This window comes from Balaenoptera ricei, chromosome 7 (assembly GCF_028023285.1).
Source record: "Balaenoptera ricei isolate mBalRic1 chromosome 7, mBalRic1.hap2, whole genome shotgun sequence".
Classification (NCBI taxonomy): domain Eukaryota; kingdom Metazoa; phylum Chordata; class Mammalia; order Artiodactyla; family Balaenopteridae; genus Balaenoptera; species Balaenoptera ricei.
In genome coordinates, this window is record NC_082645.1 from 61,300,524 (window position 1) to 61,326,323 (window position 25,800).

General features: G+C 39.5%; 1 protein-coding gene across 8 annotated transcripts in view; it reads left to right on the forward strand.

Moving 5' to 3' along the window:
• The window catches only part of RAPGEF4 (Rap guanine nucleotide exchange factor 4), a 317,996-nt gene that overhangs the window by 260,791 nt on the left and 31,405 nt on the right, over positions 1-25,800 (forward strand). For 5 of the 8 annotated variants that reach the window (XM_059928103.1, XM_059928102.1, XM_059928105.1 and 2 more), the window contains 6 exons: positions 4,424-4,512; positions 8,772-8,850; positions 21,602-21,752; positions 23,486-23,574; positions 24,324-24,354; positions 24,573-24,651. In XM_059928103.1, coding sequence (XP_059784086.1) covers positions 4,424-4,512; positions 8,772-8,850; positions 21,602-21,752; positions 23,486-23,574; positions 24,324-24,354; positions 24,573-24,651 — 518 coding nt within the window. Of the gene's footprint in view, positions 1-4,423; positions 4,513-8,771; positions 8,851-21,601; positions 21,753-23,485; positions 23,575-24,323; positions 24,356-24,572; positions 24,652-25,800 lie in introns of those variants that run through there. The other 3 variants (XM_059928108.1, XR_009504210.1, XR_009504211.1) reach the window with 3 other exon arrangements.

Sequence of the window (25,800 nt, forward strand, 5' to 3'; positions counted from 1 at the left end):
ATGGAAAAATTTAGGCTCCAAGCAGTGAGTTCCTTGCCCAGGATGACAACACTTTTAATGATAGAGCTTGCATTCAAGTCCAGCTTGACCAACTTCTGAGTCTATGCTCCTTTAGCCTCACAACTTACTCTAGCAAAATATGGTATATAGATACTCTCTCCTCAACACTATCTAGTAAACGTTGCAAAGCAATATATTTCAGAAGGGCTGACATAAAATAGACTATATAAAAAACTATCCCTTCACTTACAAACCTATAAAATTACCATCCAGAATTCTTTATTATTTTTCTATTTTTCACTACTATGCATTCTTGAAAAGTGTTCTTGCTCAAATGTTTTTCAGCAGTTGTCCTTCCAGCCCACAAAGGAGGATGAGAATGAAAACATTTTTTATGTGAAGTCTGGGACTACCCCCAGTGATTTTCTTTAGTGCTCTTAAATATAACTAGACCATTTTATAGTGGTCATCTACATTCTTTAATAATGCCTCAGATGTCTCAGGAAAATTTTGCTACCTGAAAAAGTAAGCCTTAAATTCTGCATAACCTTAAAACATTTGACCAAGAGGGCCCCGGAGGCCCCCTTCCTTCACCTCTTTATGGCATGGGAAGGTGATCAAAAGTGTTTGCATGTTACAACAGCTTCCATTCAGAGTGCTCTCCAAATACAGATTTTTTTATGAAATCAAACTAAAGGGAAAAGGAGAGCCCACACGCATTAAATTTATTTTAGGCCTGGATCTGATTTCTGTTATCTCTCCTTATTTGTGTCCTGTAGACCAATCTAAATTTCTTATATAATTCAAAGCCTCGTGCATGTTCACAGCACACCATTTAGGAAATATCAGGCATACACAGAAGTGCACCGTGCCAACCATTCCCTGAAGAGTAAAAAGCCACTCTTTCTGGGCTTCCCTGGTGGCGCAGTGGTTGAGAGTCTGCCTGCCAATGCAGGGGACACGGGTTCGAGCCCTGGTCTGGGAAGATCCCACATGCCGCGGAACAACTAGGCCCGTGAGCCACAATTACTGAGCCTGCGCATCTGGAGCCTGTGCTCCACAACAAGAGAGGCCGCGATGGTGAGAGGCCCGCGCACTGCGATGAAGAGTGGCCCCCGCTCGCCGCAACTAGAGAAAGCCCTCGCACAGAAACGGAAACCCAACACAGCCATAAAAAATAAATAAATAAATAAATAAATAAATAAATAAATAAATAAATAAATAAATAAAAATGTAAAAAAAATTAAAAAAAAAAAACACTTTGAAATATTCTAAAAAAAAAAAAAAGCCACTCTTTCAAAGGGTCATTTTCCATGTTGAGTTTTCCCGAGCCAGACCAGAGTTGAAAAGGGGGGGGCCATGTAAGTGAATTTTGGCCTGATGTTCTGGACAACTCGGAGAACATGACAACAACCGTGTCTCTGGATGGACTTAAAATTTAGGCTCCTTTAGGGCCCCTGTCTCCTCAGAAATTATCTTTTTTCAGCTCAAAGAGGGTCACCGTGTTGGTGCTGATAACGTTATTTTTCTGATTTACCTTTACCCTGAGAAATCCAGAATAGTTTATGCATACAGTTGGCCCTCCGTATCTGGGGGTTCCACATCCATAGATTCAACCAACCACAGATGGAAAATATTTGGAAAAAAAAAATTTTCAAAAAGTTCCCAAAAGCAAAACTTGAATTTGCCACACACTGGCAACTGTTTAAATAGCATTTACACTGTATTTACAACTATTTACATAGCATTTACATTGTATTAGGTATTATAAGTAATATAGAGATGATTTAAAGTATATGAGAAGAAGTGTGTAGGTTATATGCAAATACTATGCCATTTTATATAAGGAACTTGGGCATCCATGGATTTTGGTATCTGCGGGGGTCCTGGAACCGACCCCCTGCGGATACCGAGGGACGACTGTACATTTTAAACTTTCAAAACTGCCTGACTCTCCTCAAACCACTCAACTCTGAGTGTGATATTAAAATGTCAATAGCAAGACGGTATTTCTCATGATGGATAAACTATATGAAGCCCTCAAATATTTACCATTTTGGATATCTTCTGCTCTGTGGTTATGTGGTTTTAATAAGAGAGAATTTGAAATGACTATTCCTGTTTTAGTGACTGTGTTGCTTTTTCCTTAGACTATCAACCATCCAATCGTTCAACTCCATCCTGTTTGCAGAAAGATAGTCTCTTTTAGGCACCATTCCCCACCTCTTTTTTTGTTCTGGATGCAGATAGACGTGTCCTCATTTCCAGACTTGGTGATAGAAAAAGATTTTCTCTCACAAGTTTAGGACCTCACAGCTTAGATAATATAACCAATCAGGGTTCTCTTTAACTTGGACTACAGTAACTTCTTCATGCAATAAACTGAAGAGAGCCATACTGTCTGGTCTTCAAGTCTTCTCCATTTAAACAGAGGTCAAGCAGTAGGCACCTGGCAGTGTCCAGCCTGAAAGAAAGTAATAACATGTTTCAGCCAAGCCCAGAGCTGCCAGATAACAGGCCAGAAGCTCCCTGTCCCTCCCTCTTCAGAGTTCCTGGTCCTGAGAGATTATCAACCCCTGAATAGCCTTCTGTGGAGCTGAGAAGAGAGATAGGGTAGGGTAAGGCAGTTGTACCACTAGAGGAAGACTTTGGCAGCAAAAGACAGGTGCCCTGATGTCTGCAATTGACCAGGTGGGCAGAGAGTAGAGACGCCATTTTCTCTTACTAGTGAGCCGAGAGCATTCAAGGCTTGCCACCCAGGTAAGCCTTTATTCTTGTTGACCAGACAAAAACCCTAGCTAAGAAATGTCCTGACCAAGAACACCAGAATGGGAAGCCAGCCTTCTGGCTGCCCTCTCCAACTCCAGTTCCTTATTCGTGTGACCAGATGCTGCTCCCTTCCAGGTCATCTTGGAAGGGTCATCAAAGAATCATATATTTTAGGAATTATTGAGTGAACTCAGCAATTTTCTCCATTTAAGTATTGAAAGTCATTTATAGATTCGCCCTCTCCTTCCCTCAAAGAGTCATTGCGTATAAGAGGAAAAACCCTCATCTTCTATGCTGTTTACTTTGAGAAAAGGGTCATACTTTTCGGATTAAAGTAGTTTGTTTTGTTTTTTATCCCCTGGCTCTTCCTCTAGGCTCCAAAGCCAGATTCTTTCAAAGATTGAACTCTTCAGCTTCCTTTTGGTCCTGAGGGCACACACGCACATGCACACACACAATAGGTTTAAGTAACAGTTACCTTCCAGATAGACTGCATTTGCTACCTCATTCAAAACCAGGGCTGCTTCACTCACTCCATGTTCACGGGCACAGTGTCATATGTTGCATTGCCTCTTCTTCACTCCTTCAGGCAGGAGGTTAAGACCCTGAGATTTAATACATTAGAGATATTCTTGGGATCTCAACACACTTCCTCTAAGGTCTCAAACAGGCAGGGAAAGGGTATTGGTGAGGAGGCAAAAAAAACCTGAGTTCTCCTGGAGCTGAATTCTACCGCTGCTTTCTAAACACAAGAGAATTTTATTTTCATTGTTGTTTTTCTTCCCTGTCATTTTGCCCTAAGTGAAATGCCAAGCAGAAGAGCAAAGTCTACGTTTTGGAATAGGAGTACGCAGATCACAATGTATTTTGCCTATAGTTTTCACCCACTGTTTTTTTTACCGTCTTGAATATGACTTTGAAATAACCCACCTTCAATTTAAAAAATACATCCTCCCATGTTGATTGAAGAGCTTCATGGCTGGATCTTCTGATATGATGCCTAACGTCCCCCACCCTGCCAACTAATTGATATTTGACCTTGAAATAAGTTATATGGATGTTCCACTACTGATTTATTTCCTATTCAGATGCTACTGAGGTTTGTTTGCTCATTGGTGTTTTGGGGGTTTGTTTTCTTTTCTCTTCTTCTTAGCTGCATTTCCAAAGCACATACCAGTGTACAGTTGGGAAAGACAGAGCATTCCAGAAATAGGCAGGGGAATCCAGTGTGCGGTCGAAATTTTGCAACAAGTAACCCATACATGGATAACCTAGTTTACTGTCACTTCCCCTCGCCCTGAGCTGCCCTGGGATTTACATGTTCCTTTTCACTCCCCCTTGGAACAAGGCTGAAATGCCTCAGTTCCCAGCCTGCTAGAGCCACTCTCTAAGAAGTTTACTTTAGTCCCATGTAGGGAAAAAAGAATAACGTTTTAGTAACTACTTCAATTTGTGATGTTTCTGTTGCCTTCCTGTGTGACTTTGACAAGGTACATGATCCTTCTTACCTTATGGAGAATATGGGTCACAAGTTGAGTCCGTATGGTTCCCTGGGATCTCAAAAAAAACCCGAACAACGTAGATATGTAAAATGTTATATATTAATGATTTGCCCACTTTTGAAAAACTAATGATGGTTTTATTTCTTATCCAGGTATACTGTGATGTCAGGAACACCTGAAAAAATTTTAGAGCATTTTCTAGAAACGATACGCCTTGAGCCAGCTTTAAATGAAGCAACAGGTAAACACCTAGAACAGTTGTGTGTCTATTAAATCCATGCAGAGTGTTGTAAAAACAAAATTCTGAGTTCATTCTCAGTGTGTGTAGCCACAGCAGTTTTAGAAATGGGTCACGTGTACGACCATTAGACGAGCAACCTCCTGACCCTCCTCTGCCTGCTCGCCCTGGTTGTGCTTTGTAGATGGCTCAGTCTCATTCATAGATATTATGAGTAGCCTTCCAAAGGCATTTGTTATCATTTAGAGCCCACCTTCCGTAGGCACCTCTTAGGCTATAATTTAAATAGTTCTTATTCCCGTAAAGGATTTGAAGCTGCCTGCATAAAAGGCACAACTGTGCTCCAACTGGGAGTAAAGTGGTTCTTTCTGAGATTCTTGGGCTGCCCCAGAGTGTAACGAAACACCACCTGTATTAGATTCCTAGGACCGCTGTAACGAAGTGCCACAAACTGGGTGGCTTGAACAACAGAATGTATTGCTTCTTAGATCAGGAGGCTAGAAGTCTGAGATCCATGTGACGGCAGGGTCGGTTCCTTCTGAGGGCTGTGAGGGAGAATCTGTTCCATGCCTCTTGCCTAGCTTCTGGGGGTTTGCTGGCCATCTTTGGCATCTCTTGGCTTGTAGATGTGTCACTCCAATGTTCATCTTCACACAGTATTCTCCCTGTGTCTCTTCACGTCGTTTTCCCTCTGTGCATGTGTCTCTGGGTCCAAATTTCCCCTTTTTATAAGGACATCAATCATATTGGATTAGGTCCCACATTAATTATCTTATCTTAACTTGACTACATCTGTAAAGACCTTATTTCAAACAAGGTCACATTCTGAGGTACTGTGAATTTGGACTTCAACATATCTTTTTTGGGGGAAAAAATCAACTCATAATACCACCTTCCAGTGAACCAGTCTTGTTAACTAAGACACAGAGATTTGAGGGTAAATGAGATGAATCTCACCAATGAATTAAGTGTTCAGAATTTGGTATCATTCTCCACTTTGGTTACCATCTTATGTGTGACTTTGGAACAGCCCACATTCATTTGCTACTGGCCTCTCAGAATAATGGGTTGATATTTTAAGCACACTGAACTCCATAGAAGAAGATTTCTCACTGAAAGAAGTTCAAAGACTTATCTAAAAAACTTAGTAGTAGTTCAAAGTCCAGTTCTGTCATCTTTGCAATATACTCAAGGTAAAGTTAACATTATTATGCCTCCTTAAAAGTATTTTACCACTGATTTACTTCTTATTTTATCTTCTCATTCCAGTTTCTCATTTTTTTATATACATTATCTAAGGTTTTTTATGTAGTGAATTAATTGGGGAGTAGTAGATAGAAAAGCCAGGATCGCTGGCTCCAGGGCAGCTATTTGCAGTTCAATATTTGTTGAGGATCTTGTTGGGCTGGTGCTAAGCTGGACGCTTAGGACAAGGCAGTGTGAACAAGAAACCACCCTCCTGTCCTCAGGAAGCTTATAACCTGCTACAGGACCTAAAGGAATGTGCAAACAACTTGATCATAAGGCTGAGGGGACCAGGCAGAGTGTCACAGAGGATACAGCCTTTGAAGTGGCCCTGAAGGAAGGCAGGTAACCAGTAACTAGAGACTGAGGACAAAGCCTTCCATCCTGAGGGGCAACATGAGTGCTGACCTAGAAAGAGACAAGGAGGACCAGGTGGTCTGTCTTTGCTAGACCATCGTATACAGAAGTGTCAGAAAGAAGGTAGCGTTTAAGAATTAGGGTCCAGATCTCAGAGCATCTTAAATGTGAAGCTAAGCCTTGGGAAGTGGTTGAAGATGTCTGAGCAAGGAGAACGTGATAAGATCTTTTCTTGAAAAAGGAAATCCTTGAGGGACCAGTTATGAGAGGATTGCTTGCTTCCAAGAGGCAAACATAACCTCGAAGAAACCAAATTTCTAGGACCCGAGGTCAGGAAAAATACAGATTTTTCCCCTCTGATTAACTGTTGCCCAGAATGTGTGATTGCATAATACAAGAAACAACATCTTCTCTAAAGTGAATATTGTCCAAAAAGGAACGTTCTGGTGCATTAGAGACTATGGAATCTAAGAAAAGATCTGTAAGATCTTTACTACCCATGAAGAACAAATATATTCTTCCTTTTAAAGTCAATTCTGAAAGAGGAGGGGACTGGATTATTGCTTCTTAAAAACTTGAAGCCCAGAAATCAGTGTATAGCGTGGCTGTCACTTACGATATGACTCCTGACCATTCCATTTTTTATAGTAGAACTAAGTTCACATCATAATTTAATACTGAACTTTATTCCCTGCAGTTTTTTTCTGATTTTGTTATTCTTGCAAGTAATGTTCATGGATTGGATGAAAGAATAAATCTGTCTTTCTTATAATCAAAGATATGAATTACTATATGGTCATCCTAGACACTAAAAATAATCTTAGTTCAGCCCCATGAAACTCATGGATGCAGTGGTGGGAGACCCTTGGCGTTTTTGGATTTACAATACGAAAGAGATGTCAGAGTTGCCAGTGAAACTGGTTTACATCGTAGAAATGAACACCCCTGGGTTTGATAGTACATTCTCTTAGTTTACCCCAAAACATGTATTTTCTGCCTGAGACCTTTTGGTTTCCTAGACTTTTTACTTCTATGACCAGAATTAGTCCTTGAGTGACTTGGAAAATCATTTTCTAGTAGGAAATGATTTTTTTAATCAGTTCTCAAGAGTTACTGCTTATGAGCAGAGAATAAGAAAGCCACATTGAGATGTGGGTGCTGGGTGATTACCATGCTGATTGACAGTCTCGCCAGCCTTGGAGCACGCTACTCAAATCTCTGCTTCAGCAAAATTTAAATTACTTTATAGCACAGGCCTCTGGGAGCCTTATAAGCAAGCATTTTCTCTCCTATCCTCAGAGAAATCCTTTATATCTAAAACATATAAAGATGACCCTAGATGTTAAACTCAGACATGCCAATGAACATCCTTTCATACCTAAGAAAAAAAGTTCCGTACAGCTTCTGTCTGACACCTCGCCATCTTCTGTGGCCCAGTATAATGGGACTGAAATCACTAGTAACACCTAGTGACAACAACTTTGGATTACACTCATCACCTATATTTAAATGAGTATAATGGTATTATGTGACGTGATAGATATGTTAAGTAAAGCTAAGGTGGTAATCATATTGCAATATGTACATGTATCAAATCAACACTTTGTGTATCTTAAACTTACATAATGTATGACAATTATATCAATTTTTTAAAAATACGTATAACGGTTAAACCTTTAGTCACTGATTCCAACTTTGATAGTATCTGTTAATTTAAAACATAGACATTGAAAATTCAATATATATAGTTAACGATTTTCATATTTCTCACCCTTTTCTATTAGAAAAGTTATGTGAGTTTCACAAATCTCAGCCATGGTAGTTCATTTTTAATTGAAAACCCCCATAAGCATCTTGGATTCCAAAGCTTTAACTTGTGTACTCCTAACTCTTTTAGATCTGTCTTTATGTGCTTTCCCATTAAGGCTGCCTGAATAATACAGTCTTTGCAATGAAGAACCAGCATCAAATTCAAAATGAAGCTTATTTGGGGGGACTTGCCTTATTTCTTTTGCCATCTCCCCACTTACCTATCTAAAAATAGCTCCAAATATAGGACATACACCATTTTAATCTACTGGAGAGCTTTTGTTTTGCTTCAATTGCTGCTCACAGCCTTTATCTTGTGGTTTTTTTTTTTTTCCTGCTTTTGTTTCCCTCGCCAGTTCTCTGCTCTTACCACCTCCTTTTTCTGTAATTCTATCACCCTTTCATCTTTTATTGCTCCTTCTGGAAATAGAAGGTGAAAAAGAAATAAAGGAAAAGAGATATTGACAAAAGACAGGTGGTGTAAAATGGACAAAGAAATGACTATGTCCTAATCCTGCATACATGGTACTGCCCATGTGTGGCTCTTTAATTTTACATATATATTTTTTAATTAATTGTAGCTCAGGTGACCAGTGTCATTATTACAAGTCTGTCTCTTTTAAAAACTACCATACGTTTTGTCCATTGTCCTAAGAAATTGAGTTTTGATCTCAAGCTCTGTCAATCGTATTATTTTTATGTGCAGTGCTTCTTCGTACAGTAAAACCACAATACCCCAAGCCGATGTGTAAGAACCACTGGCCAAGAACAAATGAATAGATACTCCAGCTTTCCTAAACATTTCTACAGGAATCTAATTTCCTTTTCTGCTTTGTTTTGCCCCCCTGCAGATTCTGTTTTAAATGACTTTGTTATGATGCACTGTGTTTTTATGCCAAATACCCAGCTTTGCCCAGCTCTGGTGGCCCAATATCCTTTTGTTGTGAGAAGTCCGTTCCCTCGACAACACCCCACACGTATACAGCCATTATCTCATTGCATGCTCTCCAGGTAAGTCATAGCTCGGGCAGAATTGTGCTTTCCGCCCTTGTCGAACTCTGAAACATCAGCAGTTTTCCCCTCGCACAGGTCTCCAGCTCTCCCTGGCATGGTTTTGCTGTGCCATGTTTAAGGATTTCCTCCTTATTCCCTGTGCAGGGAAAAGTGCGCCAGTTTACCCTTATAAGGAAGATAATGCTGATGAGAAATATACATACCTGGGAGGTGGGCCAGAGAAGGCTATGGTGAACAATATTATTAGGGAATATTATTAGGGATAGTTTCCTAAGCTTGGAGACAGACTTTGTACCTCTGTCAGGATACCTGGCAGGCCGGACGGTGATGTGTTTGTGTCCCTCTAAGCTGTAGTATTAATCAGAACACTAACCTGCTGAGATATATACAAGTTATCGTTGGGAGGTCACTTTTCTTTCACGTTCGCCCTAGTCCACCCTATTCTCTAGATACCGAAATTTATTCCTTTGTGGCTATTTTTATTATTATCCCATTGACTTATGTCAAAGATATAAAACTTGAAATTCTAATGGCAGTTCCTCTAGGTAGCTTCATACCGAGCTTGTTTGGGGGCAGCTTTTCAATAGTCTATTGAGTTGACCAGTGGGTGCACAGTGTCTGGCACAGAGGGAACATTCAGAAGATAGAAGTTGAATAAAAGGAGTGAATATTATGAATGAGTTACACCCTCAACTTTGGCAGCATGTGAAAGTATATTTTCCAATTCTGCTTTATTTTTAAAGCAGCAAAAAATTAGGCCCCCAAATACTTTGGCCTTCTTGAGCAGCAAAATATATTGAAGGAGAATGGCTCTCCTTTCTCTGAGCAACCCAATCAATGTGGCATGTTTTCCTTTTTCAGAATTATAATTGCCCTACCTGATTCTCATTTTCTTGTTCACCCATAATTCTCTTTGAAGTCAACAGAATGCGTGAGGATGGGAGATTGGAGTTGAATGTGCTATTCAGAGGATGCTGCAAGAGTGAGATTTGGGTGTTTATTTGCCTGGAAAATATCTTTCCAAGTAATGACAGCTTAATGAGACTTAAATATATTACATATTCTTTCTGGCTCATATTTAGTTTTTCTCAAGTAAAATTAACACATTCAGGATCTCGCTGTGCTCTTTAACTCCATACATAGTAATCATTATTAGACCTTTGAGATTTGTTGGAAGGAAAAATAAAAAACCACCATTGAGTTTAGATTTTTTTTTTTTCCCCAACAGTTAGCATGTTGATAAGCTTAAGGCAAACAAAACCAAAAGAAGGGTGAGAGAACGTAGTGGGCCAAGTCATATCTTTACAACTCAAAGCCCCAAACATTAAGCTTATATTCTTCTGGCAAATTCTGATTTCTTATTAGCTTATTCTCCTTCAGAATTGATTGAGAACATTCATAGCACTGACCTCTGTTCTTAAAATAGAAGATCCTAGAGGGAGAGTCTATGCCATGCGCCGGTAGGAATGTGGCGGGGATAATGTTGCAGGGAGGAGGAGAAGGCAGGAAAGTGGACAGTAGAATCAAGGGAGGCCTGTGATATCCAATCCTAATTCTTTCCTCAGAGATGGAAGGAATCAGGCTGGTCGGGTATCATCTACGCTACCTAGTGCCCTCAGACCACCTCCTTCACACCCCGCCCTTTGAGAACTTAGATTCTCTTAATTGTTCTATTTTGAATCAACTCTTTCTTTACATGTCAGGCACCACTGACCCATGTTATACTACTTTATCCTTACAGGACTCTATTGGGTTAGTATCAGCTTTATTTTACAAACGAGGATTCTGAGGCAAAAACAAACATAACCCAAGGCAAGTGGCAGAACTAGGATTTATCCAGGTCTTAGGATTCCAAGCATGGTGTGTGTCACTTTTTTTTTTCTTCACAACTTATTTCTTTAAAAGCTTATCTTTTAACTAGAGTTTAAGAACATTTCTTGGTAATGTATTGCATGCATGATACATGTTTATCTGTGCTTCAGTTGGCTAAAAACCAAAGTGGGCCAAATAAATAGTGTCCAATAGAACTTTCTGCAGTGATGGAAATATTATATATCTGTGCTAGTCCAGTAGCCACTAGCCTTGAAATTGGCTACTATGACTGAGAAACTGAATTGTTAATTTTATTTAATTTCTATTAATTTAAATGTAAACAGCCAGATGTGGCTAGTGGCTGCCATATTGGACAGCTTAAGTCCAGTCCTTAGCTACTGGGAGTAAAACAAGAATTACTGTCCTCTAATGCCTAGAGAAAGCATGCCAGGGAGGCCAGGAACTTACCCTGCTGCAGGCAAGCGAATGGAAAGGGCTCTATCCTTGAAAGTCACATGTGTGTAAGTGTGTTTATATCATGCTAAAGACTCAAGTTTTAGTCCCTTTGCCTCCAGGGAGATGTTATATAGGCTTCTTGTGTAAGCTCCTTTTTTTTTGGTCCTAAGTAACATAAACCAACTGTGAGTGACTTAAGGAATAAAGGAATTCATCAGAAGGATGGGGTAACTCAGAGAACTGAAGGAATCCTTAAAGAGTCCAGACCTTAGAAGGGAACCTCGGGGGTAGCAACTAAGGAACAGCTTTTAGAGTAAATCTACTCCAAACATCCTGGGCCCTCACCTCATTCCCACATCCCTGGGAATAGCTTGAGTCACTGCCGATGTCTTGGTCAAAGAAAAGCAAAGCACTTTACTGGACAGTTTTATAGAGACTACCTGTAAAGAAAAATAGAGAAAGTGGAGAAATAGACAACGAACCGTCAAAAAAAAAAAAAAAAACACACATATAAACTGCTTAGCACCATGTCCTCATGTGACAGGGAGATAGAATGTAAAACAGAACAAGTGGGCTAATACCCATGTTGTTATGGGGTTTAGGGATAGTAAAATATAATACTTAACCACATTCCATTAAAGCACTTATACTGAGTGAGTTGATTTGGCTGAGTGTTTTTAAGTACTTAATATGTGTGACTTTTCATAGCAGCCCTATGAAGAAGTCAGTGTTTTCACTGCTCTTTTTCCAAATCAATAAACTAGGATAATGAAAAATTATGATTTGCTCAGAGAAAGGTAATTACTAGTACAGAAAAGATTCGAGCCCTGAGCCACTGGCGGCTATTTCTGTCCTTAATCCACATTGTATGTCTCCTCCAATTTTGCTTTTAGCACAGAAGAAGATGGTAAAACTCTGTTTAACATTAATATTTCAGGCCTTTTATGTGCTAATGAGAGAGACTCTCTATTCATTAGATATGCTTGGGACATGATTTGGCCTGATGAATACAAATGCTTTATAATGAGTTTTTTAAATTATATTTGTTCAGTTTCTGTACTTTTCATCTCTAGTTTCTTTAATCTTTTTAAAATCTGTACTTAGAATTCAGTTCAATTTTCCATTAGTCTTTAAAAAGAAAATTAAAACCCCCTATAACCCTACCAGGTATTACTATGGTTAACATTTTGGTATGTATCCTTCCAGTCTTTTTTCTATACATATAGATATATGCTTTGAAATATAAGAATGGGGTCATACGCTAAATAATTATGTATGCTTTGTTACTAAACAAACAGAGCCATTTCTCTCCCATTAATTTTTTTTCACACCATTTTTCTAAATATAGATAGCTTTGTCATCCTTAAAAATAGAACCATTCTCATTGTAAAAAATTCAATTTACAGAAAAAGAGAACAAAATTCACCTGCTATCTCACCATTGTATTATGAAAAAGCTTTCAGGAATTATACACGTGTATAATTTTATATAAGTGAGATCATGTTGTATATGCTTTTTAAAAATATGTCTTTTTTCACTTAACAGTATGTTGTGGATATCTTTTCAAATCAGTATATACAAATAAAACTACATCATTTTTTCCAGATAATTCCACAAACACTGAACACTTACAATGTTATACAGTGCTGGGCAACAAGGTGACGAGGATGCATGAGAATAACATGTTATCATTTTTATTGAATCACAATCTTATATGGTAGATATGTCATAATTAATTTTCTTAGCCTCTTCCTATTGAATATTTAGATTATCTCCACATTTTTTCCTATAACAAACACAGTGGGATGAATCAGCATCCTTCCAGCTAAACCTTTGCCCACATATATTCCTTACTTTAAGTTTCTAAATGTAAGCAAGGAATACGGAATATTTTAACGCTTTTGATGTTTATTGCTGAATTGCTGTCCTATTGTTTTAATTTTGTGTTTTATGGTTAAACTCTGCCTTCTTTTTGTCTGTACAAATGCAGGCAGGCCTTCAATTCAGTTAAGTGATCACAACTAAGTTAATATTATTTTGAATTTTAATAAATGTATCCTTGATTCAGAGCATTTTCACATCATTTACTTTATCTTTCCAACACCAGCCCCCACATGTGAGGCAAAAAAGGCACTGGTATGATATTTATTTACATTTTACAAGGCACTCGGAAGCCAAATAACCACCTAAGATTCCACATATACTAACAGATGTTTGGAGAAACTCCGTGTAGCATTAATGTAATTCCAGTTGTAATGGACACTGTATTTGAGTCCCCACCATCAGTGCCGTCTCAGGTGGTCAGTCTAGCTGGTCATGGTAATTGGCTGCCTTTGACCGTGATTGGCTCTCACATTGCAGGCCCAATGTAGACAGGGCCAATGAGATTCAAAGAGAGGCTTCCTGGGGCTGCTGAGTAAAAAGCAGTTAAGAGAACAGGAACAAAACAGAAACGGACTCGCAGACTTTGAGAACAAACTTATGGTTACCAAAGGGGGCGGTGACAAATTAGGAGTATGGGATCAACAGATATAAACTACTATACATAAAATAGATAAGCAATAAGGATTTACTATATAGCACAGGGAATTCTAGTCAGTATCTTGTAATAACATATAATGGAATATAATCAGAAAAAAGTAACTGAATCACTATGCTGTACACCTGAAACAAACACAATATAGTAAATCGACTATACTTCAATAAAAAAGAAAGAAAAGGCAGTCTGTTGCCCCAAGTGCCTGTGGCAGCCGTCCTACAACCATTAGGGCAATAAGCCCTATGACAACGCTGAGATGAGTTGAGCGTCAGGGAAAAAATGAAGTGTATGATGACATCATTGCACTTGGACCAATCCTGAAGCTTACCCTACCGATGTCAACAAATACAACAATACTATCTGTTCTCAACAACAATCTGTTGTTGAGAACAGATTGTTACTTCAGCTGAAAGAATCTTAAGTGATAAATGGTTTATATTTAAATTTATAAAAATTTAATTACAGCAATAATTTTGGTCAAATATTTTCTCTTAGTATCCTAATTTCTTTTGGCTTAGTATTGAACATGAATTTTATGCTTCTGGCATGGAAATAATTTAGTTTCTTGAATTAAAAAGAAAATATGGAATACAGATTTGCCACTAAGTTTTAGCTAAAACTGCCTTTGTATGTATTACGTCCCTTATACAGAAACAAAGTAAACACAATAGCTTTCGTTACTGAAAAGGCAGTCTCCATCCTTTATTTCTCTGTGAAAATGACCTGGGGGTATTCTCTTTATAAGTTGACTTGGGTTCTCTAAGAGGAACATTTACCAAAATTTGTAAATCAGGATTTACAAAAGAGCATCAGATTCTTAAAGCCATGTTTTTAGGAATATTCTTGGCATTTCTAAGGAAGATTGTCAGCTTAAATTTTGTTGAAGCCAAATTTTACCATTTTAGTCCTTTACTTGGTTCCAAAAAGTGTTTGATCCATGTGGCACTATAAGAACAATTTATCTCTGCAGATATGCAATTTCAGAGTTTATTTCCAATAAGGAAGGCTTGGTTTGATGATGGTATGAACATGGTATCCTCTTTCCAAGAAAATGACTGTATTATCAGATATTCTACAAAGTATTTTATATACATTTTCTCAGCTTCATATCAACACTGTGAGATGTGTACTCTTTTTGCATTAAGGAAGTGAGACTGAGCAGATAAATAATTTGCCCCAAGTTACATAGCTAGTAAGGGTTGGAACAGTATTTGAACCCAAGCAATTGTTGCATTAGGCCAAGTCCTAACTGACCTGCTATGAGTACAAACCCCTGACTAAAACTAAAAAGAATAGCCAAGAACTAAAGGCTTCTAAAAATGCAGAGAAGTCTGAAAATCAGTGAGGAAAAAAAATATTCTGAGCAAGAAAATGGGAGGCAGAAAGAGCTCATGTGAGCTCCAAGTTAACAGGTGCACACAAACACAGGAGCAGCTGTGTTGGTAGGAATAGCATCACAGTGTTAAACTCAGAAATGCCTGGTCTTATGAAAAATTCCAAAGCCATCCATTTAAAGATTTTGAGTTATTTCCAGAGGTGGATCAGTGATAATGATGATCGATAACCTTTAACTGAGTACCTAATATGTCTCAGATACCATTCTACATGGTTTACCACCAGTATTGCCTCGTCCCCTTCTTAACAGCAATCCTGTGAAGTTTACTGATGATGGAGAGACTGAGGCTCTAAATGGTCAGTTAACTGACCAAGGGTCTCACAGTCGATAAGTGGGGAAGCCAAGAGATGAACCCAGATGGTCTAATTCCAGAACTTGAATTCCCAAGCACATGCTGCATCAAGGAAGGAGGAGACTTGGTGCTCAGGATGTGGGGATGCTCCACAAAGTCAAGCAGGGTAGTAAAGAGGCCCATAATACAGTAGGAAAAGCAAGAGCTCTGAAGTCAGAAGACCCGTGTTGAAGACCTGCATCTTGAAACCTATATTACTTGGCAATTATCCTTAACCTCTCTGTACCCCATCTATATAATAGGGGTAATTATACCTGCCCTACCCACCTCACCAAGTTTTTGCAAAGATCAAATAAGGCTATGTGTGGGAAACACATTATAAACCTTAAAGCCCTGTGTAAATATTGCCCCCTATAAATAAATGATTGTACCATCATGAGAGGAATATGGCATAAGAAGAGAATGTGCAAAAGCTTTGTCTAGTCAGTGGGCAGATGACCCCCAAAGTTTGTTTTCAGCTTCAAGCAGAGATCTTGTATGCAAAGCAGGGTTTTAAAAAACAACAACATTGAAGAGTATCAGTTTGAATGTTGATAAGTGTTTTATAAATAGCTGCATAATTAGCATGTACTTACTGCAAAAAGTATACATAATATTTTATTCCCTGTTGTAGGCTGTAATGAATCTGCTGCCTCTGCATCCTAGGAGGTTTTCACTTACTTTCCCCATGATAATTTTAATACATGGAACCATTATTAGCTGAATTAAGATTAAGTAAATGAGCAGTAAAAAAAAAATACAGAAAAATTACAGGTGCCTGTGGTGAGTAAGATAATAACTAGGTAAAAATATATGAAATAATTACAGTGTTTGAACGGCAGAGCCGGCATGAGGAAAATGCCTCAGTGGAATATTAAACCTGCTGTTGGCAGGGTAGAAAGACTCTGTGGCCTTCACCTCTTCTGATTCTCAGCCCTAATACCTCACTGAAAACAGATCCAATTTGTCCTCATCCATGTTTATATGATGTCAAAGGGGCTGGTCCAGTTCAATAACGATTTAGTCATTTTGAAAGCCTGTGGTCCTATTGACTAAATACCCAACAACTAAAAGGTTCTGTTTAAAAGATGTACCAGATTTTGGTATTTGTTGTAGACTTAGTCAACCTGGTAACATTGAATATGAACTTATTTAGAATGTATCTATGATCTGCATTTGATATCTCGACAAAATGGAATTTCAGGTAATTTAGATAAAGAGTTTTAAAGAGCTGTGATATTTTGGGGGAAAAACAGTTTAAAGAATATTCTATTATATGTAGCACTCCAAACAGTGTCTTTGAATAGTTTGAGGTGAACATTTGAGTTGAAAAAAAAAAAAAAAAACATTTTTATCTTTCACGTGCCCAGGCCTTGATTAGGAAATGTAGAGATTCACCTTGAATTTGAGACATGGTTCCTGCAGTTAAGGATTCTCTTTTTGTATTTGTTTTCTTTTTTTATTGAAGTATAGTTAATTTACAATGTTGTGTTAGTTTCAAGTGTACAGCAAAGTGATTCAGTTATAGATATATATGTTCTTTTTCAGATCCTTTTCCATTATAGGTTATTACAAGATACTGAGTATAGTTCCCTGTGCTATACGGTAGGTCCTTGTTGATTATCTGTTTTATATATTGTAGTGTGTATATGTTAATCCCAAACTCCTAATTTATCTCTCCCCCTGCCCCCCCACCATCCCCTGTGGTAGCCATAAGTTTGTTTTCTATGTCTGTGGGTATATTTCTGTTTTGTATATAAGTCCATTTGTATCTTTTTTTTAGATTACACATACAAGTGATATCATATGATATTTGTCTTTCTCTGTCTGACTTACTTCATTTTAATATGATAATCTCTAGGTCCATCTATGTTGCTGAAGGATTCTGATTTAATACTCTTGGATGGTGAAAAGTCGTATTACCATAATGAGAAACCTCAAATTAGGATTTGAATCATCAGTAGTTTAAGAATGTCTGGTCTGGTTAGAAGTGGAGAGCCACTGCTTTCTAAATCAACAGACGTTGGACAAGAGAACTGGTTGAATATATATAGCAGAGAGGGTCTAGTTCAGACATTAGGAATCCTGCTTCGCTGACTCTAAGATGGTCAAGGCTGCAACAATTAACTCTTGGTTTTCTGTATGTGCTTTGTCTTCTTTGAGGGCTTTTGGGGATCAGTTCTACATCTCAGATGGATTTCCCTGTTATCCAACAAACTTCTGGGTCACCTAATTCTGCTGCATAATATATGTTTGGATAAAGAAATAATAATATTAGATAAACACAATAACATAAACAAGTCAACAGAGTACTGGGGTGGGAGGTAAGAGAACTGAGTTCTAGTTGGAAGAATTCCATTGATAAATTCAGAAAAATCACTTCACCTCATTCTACCTGTTCCCTTACCTCTGAAAATGGTGGAGTTGAAGGAGATAAAATCAAAGCTCAGATTCTATGATTCTGTGAATCATCTGAAATCAACTCAGTATATGACTGATGAGTTTGGCCACTTTGACTATTATGGCCTTTTCTTAATTGTGTTAAAAGTAACAATTAAGGGAATAATTCCAGATTCTCTTACAGACTTTAAACTAGCACTTTATGAGGTACCAGAATCAGATACCAGAACCATGTTATCTTTCTGTGACTTTTTCCCATGAATTCAAGCAGCCATATTGCTTCTTACCAGAACCCAGCTATCGTGATATCACGAGTCATGACCTTATTCTATACAAGTATTTCCTGATCATATGACAAAATCATTAGATTATTATGTGTTTGATATTCTCTACTAACCTACTCTTGAAACAGACATTAGCTAAGTATGTATTTCAGATGGTGTTCTTCATATGTTAAAAATGTGTGTGGTATGCATTAATAATCCTTTCTAAACTGTTATTTGTGCTGGAGAAGAGTTAGATTTTTATTCCACATAGGACTTTCTCCATCAAATGGTTCATGCATTATTATTCTAGCTTTAGCCACGGAAAGTAATGGTTTCTGCAACCTTTCTGATGTGTGTGAATTTACAAATACTATATTTGAAATGTTACTCTTGTTAGCTTGCATTTTTGACATGATACTGAGACAAGGGACCTGGTGGGATGTTCTTTATTCTTTGGCTGCTTTCTGAAGGAAATATAGTTTTTTTCTCTTTCCCCTTCTTTTTTGTAGGAGTTAAATAAAATCTAAAAATCACATAAATATTCTAAAAACCTGGGGAGATTGTTATGGGGATAAATAGAAGCCCCAGTACCTCCCCTGTAACCATTTCAGGTAAATCAATTACATGAAGAGTCTTCTCTGTGTTCCCTGAGAATCTGATTCAGCAGCCTGTTGAGGAATGGAATGGTGTGATGCCTTTGGAGGGGCCGAATCCTTGAGCACATGCCTAGATTCAGCTATGAAAATACTATTACTCCCAACTCCACCTTAGTGAATAAACACCTGGAAGGGGAAAGGCGAGACTTTGTGAAACAAATCAGTGCTTTCTTTTGTTTTTTCCAGAGATAAAGATACATAACTTTCATGAGAAAAAAGAGAAAGCCTCTTCCTACTCTCTCTGGATTCAGTCAGTTCTAGCTCCCAGGAGACTGTGGAGCTAGACATGAAGAGTGGCGGGCACTCAGCCCTTGGTTTCGGGACTGGACATGCTGAGTCAGCGCTAGGAAACTAGGAACTTCAGCAAAAATTTCCAAAAGGAAGGAAGAAAGAGAAGGAGGGAGGGAGGGAGGGAGGGAGGAAGGACGGATGAGAGAGGGAGAAAGAGAGAGAGGAGGAGAAATCTCTTTCTTATTAGGAGCTCTGCTTCCCAGATGCAATTACTGGTAATAATTTCATGAACCCAAGCACCAGTGTGTAGTCACTATAGCCACTGTTTGGGCCATAGGGGTGGCCATAAGAGCCCTGCCTGGATTTGTAAGCCCTGCCATTTACTCAGTGAACAACCTTGGGCAGATCTCCTCTCTGACCCTCGGTCTCCTCATCTGTAAATATTTACCCTTCAGGTCTGTGGAGAGCATTACACAATCATGTAAGCACTTGAGTATATTTATTATAAACTGTAAAGCCTGACCCATATTTGAAGTGTTAATCATGTTAATCCTTCCAATCATGTGTTCTTTTATTGTACACAAAAGACAGATTTCCCCAGCAGAAGAGAAGACAAGAAAAATCTGTGTTCTGACCCACAGAGACAATGACAATTTAGTCATCCTACACTAGGGCCCTATAGATTAGCCACAGGTGTGCAGCTGGTGCCTCTGGATCCAACATACAAGCATTTGTATTGCTTCCTTGAGTCCAAGTCGGGATAACCTGGAAAGTTAGAATTATATACACTTACTATCAACTAGATATTTCAAACCATTTCAGCCTCATACAAGTAGGAAAGAATCTCTCTCTCTCTCACTTTCTTACGGGCTTATGAGTGAACCAGTACATATTTTTCAATCAGTCAAGAATTACTCACTTGGTACCCACCATGTGCCTGACTATGCTCCTAGGTACCCTAAAAAATAGTCTTAAAATGTAGTGCCCAGCATTGCAATTCTTTGGAAAGAAAAACTGAGTTATGTGTGCATACAAGCAAGAGACCAAAGGGTTAATCAGGAAAAAAATAATTTTCACAGAAAGTGATCTTTCTTCCCTTTTTTATTATAAGCTCAAAGAGAATTGTAGCAATACAGGTTGAGCAATTTTCTTTTTTATGAATCCCGTGCTCAATTGATGAAAGCCATTTTGTAACCCATTTACATGCAGTAAACGTTTGCTTTAAAGTTCTGTCATTTACCTTGATCATGATTACTTATAGTCCCTTTAGAAAAGGCCCTTGACTGGTTTAGCTCCCAAGCATAGCACTGCCACAAGACAGTTTTCTACAGTGCCTTTTAAGTCATGGTCGTAAGCTAAGACATGCCCAGTCTTGTAGCCAGGTATGAGGCACGGGGATATTGTATAATGCAGAATAAACTAGTTGGAATTAGTAGTCTTGGATTTCAAACCAGCTCTACAATCTCACTATGTAATCTTGGCCATTTACACTCCTTTACTGTCAGCTTGCTCACTTGTAGAAAGAATGATGTTTTCATCACAAGACTATAAAGTAGGGCTTAACTGAGGTACTCTCTGTGCAAGTTACAGTGTAAGTTATAAAAAGGAAATTGTTTTATGAACGAATTGTCTATAATATGTACTATAAATCACTGAAAAAGGAACAGTATGTCTAATCTAAAATTTTTCTTGATCACATACTATATTTTCCCTACTGTAATCCACAGAAGAATGTAAACTGAGAGCAGGGACCTTCACCAGACACATATAGTAGACACTCAATCAGGTATCTGTTGTATTAATGGATAAAATTTCTATGTAAATGTCACTGTGCTAGGCATGGTACAGAATACAAGAAAAATAATGTATTACCCCAAGCCTCAAGGAATCTATAGTTAAGATGACTAACCACTGATGCACAAAAAGCCAATAAGAGTTAAGTTATGGTTCTGAACAAGAGAAAAAAGGATGGTATAAAAACTGTGTCTAAAAAACAAACAAACAAAAAAAATTGTGTCCGAGTCCCTCACCGGAAGACAGATACAGCAGGAACCTTTCCTTGTCCTAACCCTGGGTGAGTTTATCTACCTCAGCCTCACTTCCTTCCCATGTGCTTTTTGTGTCAGTCACGGTTCCAGCAGGACTAGATGCCCACTCGTAAGTGTTTAACTGTAGTGCATATAATGAAGGATTGTAGAGATGTGTCCAGAATTGTGGGAGCCAACAAGAGGTGGCAAGGTGCAACAGCAGGAAGCATTACCACCCCTAGAGGTGAAGGCGGGGCAGCAGGCAGGCAGGGAATGTGATGAGAGCCGGAGCTAGGCGCAACAAGAATCCTTGTCGACACACAAGTCCAAGTGGAGCCATGCAAGTCTAATTCTTTGGGCAACGATCAAGGCAAAGTCAGCTGGGTTTGTATGCATTTGGTCCAGAACCCATATGCAGGTGAGGGTTTTCTTGAGGGCCTAAGGAAGGTATTCCAGTAGTCCAGAAGACAGGCTTTCTGAAGCTGGGATCTGTCACCCTGTCTTTGCAAGTAGCACAGTGAATGGCTAAATATCTTCCTTGACTCCTTGGCACTTACCACGCACAGCCTTCACAAGGTACAGAACAAGAGAAAATGGATTATGCCCTCAACAATAAGAGGCGAGTCATCCGCCTGGTTTTGCAGTGGGCCGCCGTGTATGGTGACGTCCTGCAAGAGGACGATGTGGCAGTGGCTTTCCTGGAGGTACGTGGGGGTCATCCCTGCCAAGAATGCACCTTTGTCCTACAATGCAGGGACTTCCCATAGGCGTGGCAGCTTCCCTGGAGAGACTGTAATTGCAAATTCTAGATTCTGTTAACATGTTCATTCATCAGAAAGGTACTATAAGGAAAGTAAAGAAAAGCATCATCCATTATCCTGCCACTCTAATTCAATAACTGGAAGTAGCATTCTAATGTATTTTCATTTGGTTGTTTTCTTTGTTATATTTTCCGTAGTTGTAATCACATAGTACCCATCATTTTACAGGCTGCTTTTTCCACTTGATGTAAGGATTTTTCCATGTCAGTAGAGTCTTTCTAATAACAATTTCTAATGGCCTTGCCACAGATATATTTATTTGTTCCCATATTATTGAATATTTACATCATTTCCTTTTTTACCTTCCTAGAATAACAGCGTAGTGAACACTTTTGTGCCAATAGGTCTGTCCTTGGTTATATTCCTAGAAGTGGGATTACTAGATCAAATGGTGGATATTTTTGAGTAGAGTGAAGCAGAAAACTTTACTGAGGAATTCCTGGGGCCAAGAGGTAGTTCTGAAGGGACGTGATTTACTTTGTAAACACTGCTTTAAGCTGAGCTTCCCTTTTCCTTCCCATGGCTCCACCCAAGTGACAGCATTGACCTGGGCATTTAATCCTTGATGACTCATTCTGTCCTCCACATCTGAGATGGGGACCTTACTTCTGTGCAGGCAAAAGGCAATGTGGCTTCTGTTTCAAACTTTATCAGTCTGTCTGTTCAAGAATGAATTATCCAAAAGAAACGTCCCCACTCTCTCCTTTTTACTCATGTCATTTGGCAGGCAGAGAAGCGAGGCTGGGAGGAAAGGTGGACGATGAGAGTCCCTCACGGCTGTGGGATAAAGGATTTTGAAAATGTAGAGGAATAATAGTAGCTTGGGTCATTGGGTCATGGCCTCTACCCATTGCATCGAGTAAAGGACCACTTTGCAGATGAGCCAAAGTGGTGTGAAGCTGCCACCGCCACAGCTCTCAGCTCCTGCTGGGGAAGCCACTGCTCCTGCACAAAGCAGGGCGCGGCTGCTGGGCTCAGTGGGCGGGACCGTTCCCAGGACGTCAGTGAAGAGTCCTGAGTTGGTGACATAAACTCAGCAGAATTTCAGTTCAGTGCTGAAAACCACGACTGTACTTTCACCACCAACAGTTAACCACGACTAGTGGTAAATACTAAAAAACAAATACTACAATAATAGTCAAAATAAATACTAAAATTTCCCTGAAAAAACACTGAGGTGAAAACAGTGTTCTTAAAGGATAGACTATAAAATAACCCATTCCAGAACATTGCATTGCATTGCCTTTTGTATAACTATCATATAAACAATTCATTTGCAATTCAATTTTTTTTAATTTTTTTATTGTGGTAGAATATATCAAACATAAAATTTGCTGTTTTAATCCTTCTTAAGCATACAATTCAGTGGCATTAATTCCATTCGCAGTGTAACGCAAGCATCACCACCATCGGTTTCCAAAATTTTTTCTCACTTGTAATTTTGAATGTAGGCATGCTGTAACGTTTTCTTTTCCTTTTTCGTCCCCAGTCCGTGAAACCATGGTCTGGAGATGCTAGCGAGGCAGATGACATAGGGACACGTCTTTGTTGCTCTTTACAGAATTACGTACCTTTTGCAGTTCTTGTTAAAAGCCTGTGACCTTTGCCAATTACAGGAGTTTTATGTGTCTGTATCAGATGATGCCCGGATGATTGCTGCCCTCAAGGAGCAACTGCCCGAGTTGGAGAAGATTGTCAAGCAAATGTAAGGAAGGGCTTGGCTTTGGGGGTGTGCTTTCATCAAGTAAGTGCCTGCTGCCTCTGAATCACATCATCTTCCAGGAGGTCCTTTGCCCCCCCTCCCAAAAGGTGAAAGATGCTTTGTCAACAACCACACACTGTTCTGATTTGAGCAATCTGAGCATCGGGTGAGGAGGCGCAGTCAGGCCGGATGAACAAAAGGACAGAGATTCCGCTTAGCTGCCTTCTGTGCCGGATGGCTGCCAAGAGGGACCCTGGGGAGCCAGAGATCCTCTCTGAGTGTCTAACTCAATAAACTCGGGTCCCTTTGGTTCAAGGCAGTGAATCCAGTAATAAAGTGGTCAGTGGCATCTAAAGAAAGTCTGAGGAGAATTACTTATATGGTAAATTCACTTTTTGCTGCCAATGCTGTTGGTGGTGAACATTTGTGTCCTCTCAGTGGCAACACAGGTTTTCACATGCTATTCTTTGAGCCGTTGATTAAATACTGGCTACTAAGTAGACTTTGAGATCAAGAAATTCTGGCTTTTAACATCAGTTCGACCAGGGATCTGTCTGTGACAAGAGCTGATCTCTTAGCTGTCTCCTCTGGGCCTTGGCCTCTCAGTATTAAAATAAGGAGGCTCGTATTGCCTCCTGAAGGGATGCTGTGATTTCATTTTCTAATGTAAGATTAAAGTTATATACAAATGGAGCAATTTAAAATAATAGTACCAACAGTATTAAATAATGTGCTTTCTCTATTTCTCGTAGTTCAGAAGATGCAAAGGCCCCACAAAAGAAGGTAAGTGGCAACGGATTAGGATTCTCTAACTGTGCCCTGTGGAATGACAGTTCTCCAGAAATATAATATTGCAATATATGACAGTGATATCTTGGTAAATACAAAATATGTTTTCTTTATTTCTCGACTCTGCTTCTCAGATGTGTGTCCTCTGAGTTGCAAATGTGCATTTGTCATTCATTCCGTATGACAGTTGCTGCTGTTATTATTTTTTACAGCACAAAGTTCTTTTGCAGCAGTTCAACACAGGCGATGAGAGAGCCCAGAAGCGCCAGCCTATCCGTGGCTCTGATGAAGGTGAGAATGTCTTCCAACTTGTGCAGATCATTTAAAGTCAGAATAAAATCCTCCCCCTGGGAATCACCCCCTTGAGCCCACAGAATAGCTTTTCTTGGCTGTCCCTGTGTACTCCAAATGGTTTGCTTGGAGGTGCCCGTTTGCATTCCAATTATTTATGTTCTTGAACTCTGTGCCTGGAGCTGAGGTGCTTGTTCACACTCCCCTGATTCTACCTCTCCCCCGCTGCTACCTTTCCTTGAAGGAGAGAAAGATTATCTCAGGCACCCGTTGTCAACGTGGCGGGAGGGTGGCTGGCGCTTTGTGGACGCCTGGCCGAGGCGGAGCACCAGGGGCACCTGCAGAGCGGGGCTCCCACCCAGGGAGAGCAGTCTGGCCCTGAGCAGCACCTCGTTACAGCCATCAGGGAGGCACAGATGCCGGCTGCTATTGTTTGCTCGGTTAAGATCTCTCCAAAGAATCACAACCAAAATAAGATGAATGATCATGATAAGATCTTCCTCTTAAGCCACAGATGACTCTTGCAATTTAGTGGTGCCCCAAACTCCAGAATTACAGGAGCCGGAATTGCCTCCAAGATCTATGTGTTCAGAGCTGAGTGTCTGGGTCAAGTGGGTCTGCTGAGCTGAGTGCCACCCGTGCCACCTGGCCTGGCCTCCGAGTACACAAACCAGGGAACAAGTGAGCAGCAATGTCAGCAAATGTTCACGGCCCCAGGCGGAAGCACTCCTGTTTGCAGAGGTGTTAATGTTGGCTCCCCGCCACTGCACCGGGCAGCAGGAATCCAGTAATCTGCCTACAACACGGCACTCCCGGTATTGTGAAAAAGACAGGCTCACAGACAAAGGCAGACCCAGAAAACTGGCCTAAACATGCTTCTCGTTGTTCCGCATGACCTATGTGTGGGTTTTTCACAAATATCTGTTGTGGTTTTTGTAACTGGAGCTGGCAGTCATGGACTTTTCTTAGACCAATGCTAAGGTAAGAAGTTTTAGAAGGGGGCAGGCGTAGGCATAAATGAGTACAAATAAATACAAATCTTAAGAATGGCAAGATGATGCAAATTTCGGAGGATGTCTAAACATTTTGCACAGCTTTTTTTTTTTGCAAGAACTCACAAGACCAATTTATCTTACTGTTGCTGCCTTC